Genomic DNA, 17,221 nt, shown 5'->3' on the forward strand with positions numbered 1-17,221 from the left:
GGATTTGTTATTTCCGAATTTTATAATGTGATTGGCATTAAAAACACGCTCACCTTCAACGAAATTTCCTTTCCGAGGCTTTGTGTCAGCCCAATCACATATTGTGTCAATACTTATCATTTTATCGTAATTTAAAAACTTGGAAATTGCAAGGTACACTATAGGAACTACGATAAATTTTCCCTAATCGGCGCCATGTTTTTAGGCTCCTCCCATTTGACGGATCCCAATACTTGAGGCTACATTTATATAACGTTCTAATGCTTATTGGGCTCTTTTTGTCACCGTCGAAATGAGTTTATTCTTATAATAATCCGGATGTTGCAGATAGATTTTTGGAAGGAGTACATTCATTGATTTAATGCTTTATATGCAGGTGAAGAAGAATATCAGTAGCATCAGGGGGAGGATCATTGATAAGCTCTGGTTTAACTTGACGTCGGAGCCGTATCTTAGGGAAGAAAATTTTACGTTTCTGATTGTGAAACATCTGAAAGAATTCGAAGGTGAACTGCTCAAAGCGATGAACAAGGATGGATGGGATGGCGAGGAAGATATAAATAAAGTACAGTGGACTTTTGCTGGTGCTCTTTTTTATTCCATTATTGTCATCACAACCATAGGTAAGATTGTTATGGTAACAGAAATTGTATGCGAAAATGCATGAGAGAGTAGAACCTCGATTGAGTATTGAGGTTTGTACTTACTAAGGGTTTAAATTTAAGCTTTAAAATTATGGATTTCCAGTGACCTAACAAACTCTTCAGCTTTTTCCTTTAGCAGGGGCGGCCTTTGGGGGTGGCGAACAGGGCATCCGCCCGGGGCCTCGCTCTTGCAGGGGCCTCGCACACTCGCGCAACAATCTAATTAGAAAAATATTAGGTAGTAATAGTACATACTACTAATGTTTATTTGAATTTCTTAATAGATAGAGAAGATATAAATAATAAAAGAAGCCGCAAATTTGCCATCTTTATCTTTATCAATTTTCGATAAACAATTTTAAATCTGTAAACTTATTTATGAATCACTTTGCATTTTTCAAGTATCATCATTAAAATTAATTCCACAAAGACGAGGGCCTCGCAAAAATTTAACCGCCCGGAACCTTCCAATGACTAAGGCCGCCCCTGTCCTTTAGTATAGGTCCACTAACACTAATGTTTTTATTTCTACACTGTCTAAACCATGTAAACAACAAGCATTTTTCTAAATTAGGAAATTCTTCGTCTTTTACATAGAAAACTTTCTCCCGATTTAAACCACTTTTCACTGTTTACTGGGGTGCGATGCCCAAATTATTCGTTTAAGTTATAGAGGGTTTTATTTTAAGTAATAGAGGTTTCGGACTCCGAGGGGAAGCATGCATACTATTACACTGTAACATATCAAAGCACTTTCCAGCTGTTAACTGACATAATCATTTCTGATATTCAACATTCTGCCACCAGCATTCTTGCTGTTACAAATGGAAAAGGACAATCCTCTTTATACGAATTAATTATAATCACTTTTCTATCTCTGTAACTCATCCCTATATTGATTGGAATTAATTTGTGTTTATTTTGTTTAGGTCCTTTTCTTTACATCTTCAAACACTTTCCTAATTTCAGTAAATATATTAAACGAAAAGTATGTAGTTACATTTACTGCTGAACACATAAAGTGCATATTATAATTTTCTTATTGACACAAGTCGTTTCAAACGTTATTTCGTATACAAAGTTGCTCATGAATTGTCAGCCCGGGGACAGTTTACATACTAATTAGACCACGTCGTTCAAATGGAGACGTTTCCATGAACATCAAACTAATTAACACATTAATAAGCGAATACCCACTAGATGGCAATGCACTGCCTGTATTTGGACTCAATTAAAATCTAAAAATCGTTTTATTATTTGCCTATACATAATTGTCTGCCAAGTTTTTTTTCTGTATCTATTGCTTTTTATTTATTGTGAAAGTGAAATTCAAATGTTTACTGTAAATTCAGTGACATAATGCACTAGTCATCGCTGGTTTAAGATTAAATTAGTTTTTATGATTCCTGTGTGGTTGTTCGTGTACGTAACAATATCCATTCAAGACATTCGCAGAGAAAGTTTTAAGTTGAATACGTCCTACGTACACTGTTAGAAATTTAATATCGATAAACAGACTAGATTAAAAATTAAATTTTCTTTTCAGAAAGTTTCCTTGTCGTTTGTGTTTAAAAATATGAAGGTTTTCTCATAGCGAGAAGCAGGCGGTGAATGCTGGTTTTCCCGCATTTAATTAGTTACAGTGGTTTTTCGTTAGAGATGAAAGGCAGACAAGTTAATCCAATTAGGACTAAATGAGTGCAAAGAGCTTTGGGATTACTTGCTCATGTACTTACTAAAAACAAGATGTACCTACAGATTGTAATGATACTAGATCGCACACTTTTTATCCTGTGTGATCTACATGCGTTTCAACTTGAACCAAATGAGTAAAATGATCATAAAATGTAGAATAGACTGTTGTGACCAATATGGCGTTTGTTTCATCTAATTATCATAAACGGTTCGAGAATAATATTTATATGAACATGCGTCAAAGTATGCGTAGCGTTGTCTAATGTAAATTCGAAGATAACGATTGGTTGCTGCAGTAGGAGTGGGGGAAGGTTAAGAAGACGTGAGCGGCGATGGATGCGTCAGTTGATCATGTTACGCTGCAATGAGTTTTACTTATGACAGTTTGCCCGATTTAAATTTTAATTAAAAGTATGCTACTGTCTCCAGAGCTATTTTTTCTTGAGTAATTCGTATTCTATGTTACATTTCTCATCTACTACCCGTTTTCGCATTTTATAAAACTAGGGAATGGGTTAGTCCATATGCACGTTATAACGGATATGAAGCACGTGTTTAGCGTTTAAATCAAACTTAAGATTGCTTTTTCTTCGGTACGTTCCTACACATAAAAGGTAATGCGACTTCTCGCTTCTTACTCTTGAAATAGTGACTTTCCTTCTTATTAATGCCGCCCCTATGATTAATTCATTGCTCGTATGAAACATTCATAAAACTGCCTGCTTATTTAATGCATTCGTCTGAATATTTATAACAATCATCATTGAATAAATAAATCACATAAATAAAATTGAATTAATAATGACATTACGTATTTACAAAAATGGAGTCAACGTTTTTTGGTATGTTATCATATTAAATATCCTTTTAGGATTTTGAATCAGCTTCTGTTAACGACCTTCTCTTGAAATCTGTGGGACCTCCTGGACCACTTAGAACACCATTGTCTAAGGAATATACATTTTCGTCATTATAACCTACAAAAATAGAAAACAAAAAATTAATGCAATCAAAAAGCTAGCCAGTGTCTGAATTTTCAAAATGACAACAATAGGTAAATGGTGAATGTGAGAGCATAGGTGATATGATACTTTGTACGCGAAGAGAAGCCAATAATAGCAAAGGTATTGCTCTCTGTCTCACTTCGCCAGGTGTTTCTGATTTGTCGTTAGCAACGAGAGTGGGGGTACCTTAAATACCCGTGTATTGCGTTTGACTCGCCACTCAGGTAACTAGCGTCACCGGCGACGGTGATGAAATCAAATTAGCGCCTACTATTCAGGCAGATAAAAGAGCTAATTAACCAATAGCAGGTAAAATTTTCTACATATTCCGTTACATTTAAGTGTTCAAGACCAAATAAAAATGAAAACTGCCGACATAGTAATGAAAAATGGTACTTATCCGATTCGATTCGTGGAACATAAATAAGTTACGTTTCGCGATTGAAATTGTGGAAATGTCGATAGTGATTTTTTCGCGACGCTTATGCTATTATGAGACGTCAGCATAAAACTTTTGTCACTGCTCGTTTTGTCGTCAACAACTTCGCGTAAAAGGCTAACGGCTGATTGCCACATCGGGCTATAAATTTGAAATGACATTCATAAATTGACGTGAACTATATATGTACGTGGATGTAAGGAGGAAAAAGCATACAAAAATATCGCGGGATAGAAATAATGAAACAATGTGCTTAAACCTTCAGCGCACACACATAAAAATCGGTCGAATGCAATAGTAAAGTTACCCAATTTATGAGATAAAATATTTCACTGTCGATAGCTCATATCGCAACCTGGATTGATCGTTATCAGAGACATTTTTAGTTTGTAAATACAAAATTGTAACAGTGCCTCGAAATGAGAAAAAAATCTATTTCGATGTCTATCAAAATCAAAAGTAACGAACTTCTAGGGTCTGTATTCAGCCTGAGTCCACAAAACCCTTGGAGAACTTGTATTTGTTTGAGGAACGCATATACATATATACCTACCACCTTGATAATTTCCACCGTAGTGTCCAAGTCCAGGTCTACTAGGCCCGCCCAAATGATGCCCAACATCAACAGGGCCTCCAGGTCCTACCAAAACCCCATTTGCCAAAGAATGGATAGGCCTGCTAGGGATCGGTTCATCAATCACCCTGCTACTTTTGCTCCTGTAGCAACAGTATTGCTTCCCTGTGTCACACTGACCCTGTTAACAGTTGAATTACGTTTTATTAGGGTATCGGTACGATTTTCGGGAACAATATACAAACATAGGAAATCCCTGGGGTGTTGCAATTGAAGGATTCGGCGCATTTACAGCGATCGAACTTTTCTAATCGAGGTTGTCGTTCCCATGAAGGTATCGGACCCGTTAGAATTCCCGGGTGGCCTTGTCCAGGTCTTTGGACGTTTATCCCGAAATCTCCTAACCCTTGTTGAATCGGTCTAACATTACAAAAAAGGGGAGGGTGGATTATTTCAGATATTATCAATCGTAAAATTGGAAGTCACCTTTGGCTTACTGGGTAATAGTTGTTGGGGGGCGGCCTGAAACTTGGGCCCTGTAGGCTCTCTTCTGTTTCTTCTACGACGTCATAACGAGCTTGGGCTCTTCTAAAAAAGAGACAAGTAATTAGGTATTGTTATTGTTTTAAAAGAATTGTAACATCTAACACAAAGGATAATTGAAATATTGAATACTTTCAAAAAAATCGGTTGTCTGTAAGTCGGTTTACTGACTCTAGTTGAACGTGACAACGTCATAAGAAAATACTGATGGAATGGTTTCATTTTTCAAAAGAAAATTTTAATTTTATTTGTTTGATAGCTATTTTGTATGGATATAGAGAAGGAGATAATTGGAAATGTATTACTGTATAGCAGCTGTCCACGCGGACGCATCGCTCACTCAAGTAGGAGAGAGACAGATGTCGAACGCTGCCGAACGCGGAGGCCGATTGTGCCTCTTTGTCGCTCGTTCCGCGCTCTCGCTTGCACTTCACACCTTAAATGGAACGCCTCAGAGCGAGGTAACGCCGCATGAGTCATGTTTTTTCGTGCGTGCAGCCGGCTCTATCGAATTATAAGACGTTGTCACGTCAAAAGTTTGTCAATTGGTTCGATTTATTGATAGAATTTTGAAAATACATTCCGTTGTTTAGATGCAGGTTTTTGTTGGGACAAATGCTATTGTGACATGTTTTGTTCTCTGTCTAATACAATGATGTATAGGGAACATTTGTAACTTGTTCTTCTATCGCAATTGTCGGAAAAGTGTCGGTTCGATGTTCCACTTAGGACAGCAATCCTTTAGATCGAGAATAATAAATCACTTTAAGCGTTATAAGCTATAAAACAGAGAAGCTTCTTTGTGTTCTTGCGAATAACTTATTCGAGTGATTTCACTTATTGAAAATAGGTTTTTAATTGTTACCTTTCGTTATTTTTCCATCTCCATTCTTCGTCACTGTTGCAAATTTGTGAGATCAAAATCGCACCTGAAAAACAATTAGTTTCATTAATAATTTAGTTAGTAGGTACTACGGGGATCGAGCTTTGTTAAGGGTAGATGGAAAAAGTCTTGCCAGAATTTTTTTGTATTAGTTATTGTTATTAGTTTGGGACCCAAAGTTTCTTTTCTACATACCACACATAAAAAAAAACAAAAAAAATTTATCACATTGTAGGATTCGAACTCGCGGACCGAGGCATGATAGACCTATGCGCTCTAACCTTTGGACTATTTACAAGATTGTTATTGTGTCGAAATTACCAATCGCATCGCGCGGGAAACTCATGTTTGTTGCATTGTGCACGAAAATACTACACGGTGGAAACGAGTTGTCTACAAATGAGACCTATCTAGAATATCTAGTGCTTTTATTTTTATTAGACTGACAATGTTGATAAATTGACTTTTTGTTGGTGTTTATTATCTGCTTTATAAAGTCTGCGATTGTTTGTAAATACTAAATTCATTCGCTTCCCAGATATCTGTAGCTAGTATTCATTCGTTTCTTTTTGTTTTGATGATTCATCTCGCCAGGTAACGCCTCCGTGTTTTTTTTTGTTGGAAATAACTAGAAACTTCATATTTCTAGACTAAAATGAGTGATACTCTGGCAATCCCATCGCGTCATTCATTTTCTAAATGGACTGCTAGTGAACTTGCTTTTTCTCTTGCTCTTCACGATTCTATCTTTAATTTAGAAAACAATAAGGAGAAAACAAAGATCCAGGTGGCGGCGAAATACCACCGTCTAACGTAAACTCCACGAAAACAACTAGATATTTTAGATCATAGAAAACAGTTGCAATATGACCAATATTTGTATGTGAATGTCAGATACAGTACATAAATTTGAAATTATTTATTACTAAGTATTTTTAGAAATTGGAAAAAAATTGTTAAAGGTGTACGTCTGGAGTGCGGCGCTGTACGGGTGCGAAACATTGACGGTTGGCGCGACGGAAAAGAAATGGTTAGAAGTGTTCGAAATGTGGTGTTACAGGCGATTGATAGAGAAGGTTAGAAATGAAGAGGTATTAGAAAGAATAGGAGAACAGAGGATTCTATGGAAGTCGATAAGAAATAGGTGAGATATATTGGTGGGATACCTTCTCAGGCATGAAGGGCTAATTAGAAACATGTCAGAAGCAGAACCAGGAGTTAAGAGGAGTAGAGGTCGACCTAGATAAGATAATTGTTCAGAAAAAGGATGTGGGATGTTCTATAGTTTTACAGAAATGCGAAGATTAGCTCAGGATAGACTGACGACCTTATGATGATGAAAAAAAAACCACTTATGCTAAGTTTTTATTTAAGTACAGGCATGACTTTGATAATGGGGTGGAAAAAACGATTGTCCGAAAGAAATACCGAAACCATCCACGTCCCTTACGTACATGTGTCTAACACCGACGTTATTTTCTGAATATGAAGTGGCCGATTCAATATTGCAGCATACGATCCACCAGTGGGTGCAATGTTTACTTCCAGTGCACTGTTTGTAAAGTTACATGTCCAATAATCACTTGTAAAGGAACTGTTTGATAACAAACGTCGTAAATTTCCATAATATTTCTTTCTTTTATTGCCTGTCTGATGTTTCTGAACGGGTCGACTTCTCATAGAACGTGGAACTAGATCAGAACATTTTGTAGTTTGATTTGACAGCATGCATTGATAACAAAAATAAAGATAGAAAGCAATCATAGTTATTGAAAGTGGATGAAGAACTACCGTGGGCAGAAATTTTTAGAAATGAGAATATTTTAGAAGAAGTAGAAGAACTAGGGATGAAGCATGACCCATTGGATCTCATTAAATGAAAATTCCACACAATTTTGCAAGAAGCAAAGTGTGTAAAAGTTTATGAAAACAATTTTTCACACAATTGGAATATTTTTAAATTAAATAATGTAAAGGTACAAAAGTACCCTTAGCTAAGCTGTGTCGTTAAAAAATTAAAAATCCATTTCGGGTAAATCAACTATTACCTATAGATGCATTTATATGAGTATATACCAATTTATCATACTACGTGATTGAATGTTCAAAGGAAAATATTGTTTGTTACTTTTAGAAGAAAAATTTCTCCTTTTTACATTTTTTGACGCACTTACGTAGCCACTTCTATTTGTGTAAATGTTACAGAGAAAAAATGCGATAAAGATAAACTGCTAGCAAACGTTTCGAATGATTGATAAGACTGTCTGCAGATTGATTAGTGGTATATCGACGTCCCGAAAATTCCTTAGAGTATCGGGAGGAACCAGGGTTAATTAACTAATTGGTAATAAAGAAAGATCTTTATCCGACGAGATCGAAATCGAATAAAAAAACGATTTCGTTCCAATTTACGGATTCTAATTTACGTAAAAAGAAAAGCCAAGACCAAAGAGGAATTAAATGGCTGAGGTATAAAAAAAAGATTACCCACATAAACGAGTTTAACGTTTAAGATCGAAAGTTAGACGAAATTTTAATTTTATCTCAAAGACAAGAATGATGTTTCAAGAAGCTTCCCACGTAAGCCACTTTTTTGAATCAAAATCAATAAGGAAAAGAAGACAAGGGAAGCAAAACATATAAAAATATTAACTAAATATGTTACTAAAATCTATAGGCTAAACTAGAGATTTGAGCAGTTAAACTAAACAATACATCCAGTTCGATCTCAATTCTTTTGGCGGCGAAGAAGGTCCCTGATGGACCTCAAAACGTTGTGCAGTAATTTCTAAATGTAAATATACATTTTTTTACCAAAAAATGCTTTGATAATAATTTTGAAAGCGACCGTTGTTTATATGTTTTGTAAATGCACTACTTTCACTTAAGGAAATGATTCGATTTTAACAACTTTGAGGAAGACTGGTATTGGAGTACGAAACGTTGTAGGTAGTATGGTTTATAATTAATGTTGATACTTACTGAATAAAATTCGTAAATCCATAACTCACTTCACAAGATGGTCGTCGTATAGCTACTGGCCAGCGAATTTCAATAACAGTCGAGTTTCTTTGCAAGATTGTTATATAACAGTCCTACCAATTGGTTGGTCAAATCGCATCGAGAACCAAATTTCACCTTTCCAAACAGCAAACGCGGTGTAACAAACTGTCTCCATACATGTAGTATGTAGGCCTGTGTTATGGTATTTATCGATAATGTCATTGTTATTGTACTATGTATGCATGTACGTGCATGGTTCAACGTGAATTGTGGCGGAGGTTGTAAATTTCAAACGTCCGCAGAAACAAGAATGATGTCGGTAAAGAATGGTTAGTACATGAAATTTACCGAATTACTTCTAATTTGCCAATAAAAGGTCGATAGGACGGTCGCCCGTAGAATTTTAAAGGGCTCCTTGGGATGCTGCTGGAGCAACACGGCCCTAAACGAATTACTTCGAAATTCAATTAAACTTCTACAAGGGTGTACAATTTCAAAATGACCCAATCGATCTAATTTAAGCCATTAGGTAAGGTTACAATTCAAAATACACCTACCGCATAAAATAAGTGTTAATTATTGTTTTCTAACGTCTTTTCCGACAGTGCCCTTACTCAAATGTAAAGGCTTCTGTATGAATAAGTACATTAATTATATTATTTTAACACGTACGTGCTGTAGCTTTATTCTACTATAATTTATATTCACCGGCGCTGGGGTTTCTCCGAATTACCTCATGATAATAATACTGGTTGAGTAAACTTGTCCTATATTATTTCTGAGTTCTGCATCATTCCTCCAAGGAGGGTTTTAAGAAACCATTTGTATGATAATGAGAAGGACATCTTATTCATAAAATGTAATGTTCATGTGTACAGAGCTTGATATTTCTCTACTTATTCAGTACAATACATGTTGTTAGTAGACAATTCAAAGTATGAATATATATTTACAGAATTTAGAGGATTTATTCGTTGATTATTAGATTCTTTGTTGGATTGTAAGGAAAATATTCCTTTACAGTTTTTCGATCCGACGTATAGTTATGGAGTAATAAACGATTAAAGTCATGAGCCAATCAATGGACGTATTGGTTTCTGCAAGCGGATGTGGGCGGAGCTGTCTGTATTCTTCTACTTGCAGCTAAGAAGTCGCAATCTGATTGGCCAATTGCTTCAATCTTTACTCGTTAATAACTCAAAAACTACACGTCTGATTAAAAATTCGTAAAGGAAAAGATGTCTTAGAAATTCGCCAAGATTTAGATGGTGTACTTTTTGAAACATTATTTTACGAACGCCCTGTACAGTTGAATGAATTTATTAAATTGTGATATGAACATTTCATTTTCGTGTCGAGGCGGTTGGGAATGGTTTTTGATACAATTTCTTTGGAAAATCCAACTTATGATGAGATAACTTTGGGTTTCACTTGCAGAGTGGTATTATGTCATGCGAAACACCTTTAATTTTGATTGCCAACCACGTTTTCAGGTCAATGTTGCCGCTGGTTGGATTTGACGGCTTGTGCTTGTATTCAGTCACTGAAGCCTTAAAAATTACACTTCCAGAAAGCGAAAGTGTATTGGTACCGATCTTTTCACGCGAAACGACGAAAATATTTCTAAAGTTCGACAAATCCTCGACGAAAAATTTATGAATATGTAAATGTACTTTTTAATAAAACTGCTATTTTTTAATCAATATTCAACGCCATTTTTCGTTTTGGGTCAATGTGAAAATTACTTAATTTATTACATATATAGAGTGCGATAAAGTAACATAATAAATTATTTTATAGAATAGGTTCGTGTATGGGCACAAGGTCATTCCTACATAACGAATTCTTTGAATGGAATTGTTCATTAAGAATTTTAATTTTTTTCGTCATTTATTTTAATTTATTACACAATGGTAGTTGATAACCGCATAATTTTTGTAGAGTACCCATTGTTTTCTGATAGAAAATAGTAGATAGTGTCAGTTTTAGTTCCAGTTGAAGAAATCTGCTATTTCCGAAAAGAAAATTGCACGATACTTTTACTGTGACCAATTCAATAAAATCGGTCACCATGAAGTTTTCTAAGTTTCCTGGTATTTGTTGAATTTTCGAAGAAAATTATGATATAACTCGGGCTATCACGGCCGGAGTCAATATTTAAGAAACGATTTTTCGAGTTCTCATTATCAAGTCGTCAGTCCTAAGACTGGTTGGACACACACCTCCACTCCTTCCTATCCTGAGCTAAACTTTGCATTTCCCTAAAACTAAAACAGCCCACATCCTTAACTATTTGCGAACAGTAATCTAATCTAGGTCTACCTCTACCCCTCCTAACTCCTGTTTCTGCCTCTAATATGTCTCTGACTAGACCTTCATGCCTGAGAAGGTGTCCTACCAACCTATCTCGCCTATATTTTATTGACTTCCATAGAGTCCTCTGTTCTCCTATTCTTTCCAATACCTCTTCATTTCTAACCTTTTCTACCCACGTTATCCTCATCATCCGCCTATAACACCACATTTCGAACGCTTCTAACCTTTTCATTTCCGCCGCGCCCACTGTCCATGTTTCGCACCCGTATGATGCCGTGCTCCAAACATACCCCTTTAACAACCTTTTTCGAATTTCTAAATTAACCGTTCGCGAGCATAGAAGTGACTTGTTTTTATTAAAGGCGACACGACCCTGTGCTATCCTCTGCTTTATATCCCTACTACTCCTTCCATCCTCACTTATCTGACATTTAACATTGCCAAAATCTTTTTCTAAATCTACAAATCCTGTATACGCGCTCTATCCTTTCTCTATCGCTTTCTCTCTAGAATTCCCTCCCGCGTTTCTCTATTTCTTCTAAAACTCAAATTAATCTTCCCCTAGTGTTTTCCCTCTCCCTTTCTAAAAATTGTTCCAAAAAATTCATCGGTTAAACTTCTGTAGATTTGGATAACAATGTAAACCGGAACGATCCGAAATTATCTTCATTTCTTTCCCTTATCGTACAGGTTATGGTCACATAGCTCCAAAAACCACATTAGGAAAGGTTGTCACGATATTCTACGCGATATTGGGCATTCCACTTATGCTTCTTTGTCTTTCAAACATTGGCGATGTGATGGCCACCTCTTTCCGCTTTCTCTATTGGAGAGTATGTTGTTACATTTGTACAAAGAAGCCAAAAAAACCCCGCAGGGTTAGACAACGAGGCGGTACCATTCGCAGAGAAGGGTGAGACTAATCAATAACCCTTAATAATGACGACAAAGTAAAAGAATGTTACTATTTTAGTGGAAGGGGTTCGTACAGATCCAAGACCCAATCGTTAAGAAGATCAGTCCGCACATCTACTAGATCCGCAGATAGTGGATTTGATTATGGTGATGTTAATCCATTATCCCATTCAGACACTGAGATAAGGTACTGATGTAGTACTTGATCAATCCCAGTCATGTATTATGTAAATCTTTTAATCCCAGAGTACACGAAGAGTTGCCACCAATGAAAGTTAGGGGTGCCAGCCTTCCCAGAATGAAACCTGGTCAGAATTCACGCTTTCGGGAGATGTCCACGGTAAATCAAAGACCGAATCAATACGGAGCAGGAAGAGTTCAACAGAGGGGCGGTTCTTTAGACCGTAGGAGGGCCCCAAAGGTTTGGGATCCATCCCTGGACCTCAATACCTTTCCAGATGCTCCTGTCCTATGTAACAAATATGCCTTGGAAGGTCCAGAAATTGAGTCCAATCATATACAGCGTATGCCCTGTGGACAGGAAAATTCTGTTTTCAAACCGATTGTTTTTCTTTTAGGGGGTGGAATTAGGAGGAGTTTCGAAAGATCAAGAGGTCGAAGGGCAGTTTCGATGCCGAGGACCCACAACTATTTAGAACTGCCGGTTCCTGTATCTCCTGCTAGATCTACTGAAGATTTGCGACCAAGACAATCCGAATCATTGAAGAGACCATCCCGTAAGTTTACTATTCGTTTGAACAATTGTTGTGAAATATTGTTTTTGTTTCAGCTTCTCGTCATCATGCAAGTCCCCGTATCATGTCCCCATTGGGCTATGGATCCAAGTCGCTCTATATAGAGGAGGAGTCAGACACAGAGTATTTCGACGACGGAATGTCCTTTGAAAGTAGTCGAACAACAAGGATCAGACCGGTTCCCATTTGGCTTTGCGTTTTCTTGGTTGTAAGCTATATTTTTGCAGGCGCGTTCCTGTTCACCGCGTGGGAGAACTGGGACTATCTGGACTCTGCCTATTTCTGTTTTATCACCCTTACTACCATAGGATTCGGCGATTTCGTACCGGCTAAGAGGGTTACCGAAAATGCTGAGATGAGCATTGCCCTATGTTCGCTCTATCTCCTTTTCGGAATCTCTCTACTGGCAATGAGTTTTAATCTAGTCCAAGAAGAAGTGATAGCTAATGTCAAGAGCGTTGCCAAGACTTTGGGAATCATAAAAAGCGACGATATTGACGACGACGATGATTAATTGATGAATAAACATTTTGAATATTTTGTATGGTCTTTAGTTTCCTTTTATTAGTAGCTACTAGATGGCGTGAGTGACTACTAAATAGGTAAGTTATTTTGGATACGTATTGGTACTCGTATATCTGTAGTTAGAACACTGAAATTGTTGTTGTAAACCACAAGTACTGTTTAGTATAACTAGATAAAGCATTTAGCTTAGCGGGGGTGCTAGTTATGGGTCTATTAAATTTATTTTACCATTAAATATTAGAGAACATGCGGAACTATCAAGCAGGTAAGTTATTTTGGATAATTTTGAATAGTCATATCGATATATATGTCATTAGAACATTGAAATTGTTGTTGTAAGTCGCAGGTCAAGCAGTGTTTAGTACAGTATTACAGGGATGGTAGTTATGGGGGTAGAAAATTTATTTCTTTTCATTATTGTGTGAGATTTTCTATTTACGGCTTCAGTGAGATACATTAAAAAAAGAACTAATTACAGTTATTACATTTCTTATTTGCCTTCTAAGACTTTCGCCGAGGTGTCGCCGGTGGGCTCGGATAGTACATTACCGTTTTTCCAGAGGAATTCACTGTTGGGGACTGAAAAAGCAAATATGAGTTAGAGAAATTGTAGTATTATTTCAAATACTATACTTGCTTCGTTCCCCGTAGAATACGGCTTTTCGTGCATAGGGTATGCCGCCGAAGTCTAAAAACAAAAATTGAAACAGTTATTAACTATTTCCGAAAATAAAAAAGAATAAAAAAAAAATGAAGTGTACAAGGGTGCAGAAAATTATTTAGGGCTGTGTTCCACTAGAATCTGTGCAGTTGTTTCGTATAATATTATATCTATTAAATAAAGTGCCCAAAGCATGTGAAAATCGTATCAGAAAAGTAATTGCGTACAGTGCGAGGCAAAAGTTTTGATCCGATTCATGTGCAGTTGTTTTCGTGTTTTGTTTTGTGTCTAGGCTTACGTTGTAGTTTGAAATTTCCGGCCGCCCCGTTGCTTTCTTCACCCTGAACCTTTGAGAATTTTTTATTGTGAAATTTCCGGAAGTTTAAACCTTTGGAAAATAGAAAACATGATTTTCGAAAAACAAAGTCCAATTACTTTTGCCAGTTTTTATAAATACTCACTGTTGTCTAGAAACGATGGGTAGTATTCTGGGCTAGACATCTGTTGAGGTTCTAAAAGAATTAAGAAAATACTCAGCACTTTCTGCAGGAGATATTTTGAATTTTAAAAATTATCCAATGAAAAAAAATTGGTGTCGATTATTATTATTATTATTGAACTACAGGTTTGAACTGATAATTATAAGTTTATAGTAGTGTTCACTTCTGCAAGGACTTTTAAAAAGTTTAATATATAATCTTAGATATGAAATTTTGTTTGGTTTAACCGTAATGGATAGGGGTAGTTTTTACTTTTTATTCTTCACCTCGTTGGACTCGTCTAATATGGACCGTGGATAGGTTGTCAGTGGTGCCTTTCAACCATGCACCAGAATTTGATAATCACAAACACAGATATAGAGAATGGATTGAGCTTTCTGTGTTAAATCGTAAGAAATATTACACACCAGTGGAAGAAGGACACTCAAATAGTCCATTTTCTATGTGTAGGGCTATTACACGTGATTAGAATATTTATATATGCAACCAATTATACGCTGCAGTAGAAATATTTGGACCCGATCTTTAGCTTTACCAATAGAAATGCTTTAAAACTATCGATCGTTGATGATTGTAGACGAAAATTGTTTGTTTTAGAGTTGTAATGGATTTTTTTTATCGAATTTGTTCATGATTGTGATGGAATGACGGAAATTCATTGGGCATTCACACAAACCTTCACACATTATACAAGTACGACTTTTCGAAGGAGTATTTGAAATTTATTTTTACTTACGGTAGTACTGGACTTGTCCTTGTTCTTGTGCTGGTGCGTACATTTCTCTTTGTGGCATAGAATAACCAGGGTTGATGATCAAATTTGCCCCAATCCCTGATGGTTGTCCGAAGGAACCAAATGCCTTGTAATTCAAACCTGGGCCAGGATATTGCATTTCAGGCACAGGAGCAGGACCACCGTAACCATTGTAGCCTTCTCCTTCAGGCATTGGAGCAGGACCGCCGTAACCAGCGTAGCCTCCTGCTCCAGACATTGGAGCAGGACCACCGTAGCCCCCTGCTCCTCCTCCGGACACTGGATATTCGTTATTTTGCACTTGATAGGGAGGTACGGGCCATTGTCCTTGAAGACCACTTGAATAGCTGAGCGGAACTTGTCCCTGACCTTCAGCTGCCCACTGGCTTTCTTGCAGTTTTCTACAACAGTCTTCGTAGGGTGACTTTTGGTAGTTGAAGCCTTCTGATTCAGGGGTGTAGGGCAGGAATTTTGTCGACTGAGCCGTTGGTACTACTGGGTGGTTTTTAAATAAATATTTATTTGAATATAATTCGGTTTAAATATTAATTCATTTTAATTTTTATCCACTATAAGTTAATGAGAAAAAACTGTTGTTGCCGTCACACGCTCGCCGGGATTCGAACCCGAGACCTTTAGCATCACGTATCAACGTTCTTACCATTATGCTGCAAGAGGTGCAACAGCAACCTGAACGAAACGTAATTATAATGTCACTAATATTGTATGAAACACGTCGGTTTAGTTGGTGATTTATCGAGACTGCCTGTGGCGTGCTGATGAGATCAAATAAGACCGAAATCTTATCTAATTAATAAAACTTTAAATCCAAAATTCTCTATAGTGTCAAAATATATTTTATTTTCCTTCTCTATTTGAATTTCTTGTATTTGAAGATATTGTTTAATTCCAGGAGAGATCTTTTTATAATTGAACTAAGGATATTATTATATTATTAAGGATTCAACTGTTCTTACCTCCATCTTCCGCTGCAATTCTTGCTGCTCCCTAAAATGCGAAGGAAGAGAAATTATTATTGGAGAAATAAAAATGAGAAAAAGTGTCTTTCAGTGGGTTTTGATAATCTTGTAATCTTTAATTAATTTAATTGTTTGAGATAAATAAAAACAACTTACAAGAACGGTGGTGAGGAGGCAGAATGTGCAGAACACGTAGAAGAGGTCGGTTTTGTCTGAATGCATGGTGCCTACTGAATGATTATTAGGAAAAAATTTTCGACTTTTATATAGAACGGTTCGCATATACTTTATTATAAACAAAAATTGGCTCCATTTGTGTATTTAATCGAAGTCGCATGATAAATTGGTCAGGCATTTTAGGCTATTGAAAATTTGACACACCGATTTAGTATGGACCGTGTATTTTAATAACAACCGTTTCCACTGACAAACTCCGTAAAATGCGGTGTTTATTGTTTTTCTTTTGCGAAAAGGACCACAGTTAACGTCAGTGTTCGTTTCTGCGTGGGGACCGTATTTTCCAAACATGGGGGCCGCTGCTTGATTAGATTAGATCAAAGTTAATTGATTATTTGCCGTTTATTTTTGCATCTATTTTACATTAACAAGCAACAAGATAACAAGATTATAAACGATTCATTTAAGTTACTCATGAAAAATCATCATATCACTTTTATACTTATAAAAACTTTTAGAGTTTCCAGGGGTTTTCGTAAATTCTACAGGAAAACCTTGGCAACGATTTTCGAGGTGTTTTTTTTTAATTTGGACCACCTGTTACCCCTTATGACAGATTAAATAAGACTTTGCCGGATGATTCTCTTTTTGAATAAAATAATTCGAAGTGGTCCGCGATTTCAATCTTCTTGGATCCCATCAGCGCGTCACAGGCAGCTCCGACAGAACACAGACCAACTTTTACCTGCTGTCTTAACAGCGCGTTTTAGAAAATACCACAAATGGCGCGGTAAACGCCATCTGTAGTACGATGCTACATTTTAGGATTACGTATGCTCCAACAAGGTCCACT

General features: G+C 36.6%; 3 protein-coding genes across 9 annotated transcripts in view; 1 reads left to right on the forward strand and 2 right to left on the reverse strand.

The window, feature by feature from the left end:
* Positions 1-17,221, forward strand: part of LOC108735848 (uncharacterized threonine-rich GPI-anchored glycoprotein PJ4664.02) — a 42,310-nt gene that overhangs the window by 5,324 nt on the left and 19,765 nt on the right. The window contains exons 2-7 of one of the 2 annotated variants that reach the window (XM_018468039.2): positions 377-623; positions 11,792-12,014; positions 12,075-12,203; positions 12,263-12,540; positions 12,595-12,753; positions 12,807-13,373. In XM_018468039.2, coding sequence (XP_018323541.1) covers positions 377-623; positions 11,792-12,014; positions 12,075-12,203; positions 12,263-12,540; positions 12,595-12,753; positions 12,807-13,285 — 1,515 coding nt within the window. In that variant the 3' untranslated portion in view covers positions 13,286-13,373. Of the gene's footprint in view, positions 1-376; positions 624-11,791; positions 12,015-12,074; positions 12,204-12,262; positions 12,541-12,594; positions 12,754-12,806; positions 13,374-15,727; positions 15,913-17,221 lie in introns of those variants that run through there. The other variant, XM_018468041.1, reaches the window with a different exon arrangement.
* Positions 3,052-11,043, reverse strand: LOC108735853. Its single transcript, XM_018468054.1, has 6 exons — positions 8,765-11,043; positions 5,765-5,828; positions 4,843-4,944; positions 4,602-4,776; positions 4,336-4,537; positions 3,052-3,316 (listed from the first exon to the last, which is right to left on the reverse strand). Exons 1-6 carry the CDS (start codon positions 8,784-8,786, stop codon positions 3,207-3,209), a joined length of 675 nt encoding a protein of 224 aa, XP_018323556.1. The 5' UTR covers positions 8,787-11,043; the 3' UTR covers positions 3,052-3,206.
* On the reverse strand, positions 13,705-16,459 carry LOC108735852 (annexin A7). Of its 6 annotated transcripts, none has more exons than XM_018468049.1 (7): positions 16,348-16,459; positions 16,189-16,219; positions 15,194-15,703; positions 14,419-14,469; positions 14,256-14,345; positions 13,934-13,984; positions 13,705-13,875 (listed from the first exon to the last, which is right to left on the reverse strand). In XM_018468049.1, exons 1-7 carry the CDS (start codon positions 16,411-16,413, stop codon positions 13,787-13,789), a joined length of 888 nt encoding a protein of 295 aa, XP_018323551.1. In that variant the 5' UTR covers positions 16,414-16,459; the 3' UTR covers positions 13,705-13,786. The 6 variants fall into 6 exon arrangements, with proteins under 6 accessions (XP_018323551.1, XP_018323550.1, XP_018323552.1 ...); XM_018468048.1 differs by having other exon boundaries at positions 15,194-15,706; XM_018468050.1 differs by having other exon boundaries at positions 13,930-13,984; positions 15,194-15,706.

The sequence above is a fragment of the Agrilus planipennis genome, unplaced genomic scaffold (assembly GCF_000699045.2).
Source record: "Agrilus planipennis isolate EAB-ADULT unplaced genomic scaffold, Apla_2.0 scaffold69, whole genome shotgun sequence".
Taxonomy (NCBI): domain Eukaryota; kingdom Metazoa; phylum Arthropoda; class Insecta; order Coleoptera; family Buprestidae; genus Agrilus; species Agrilus planipennis.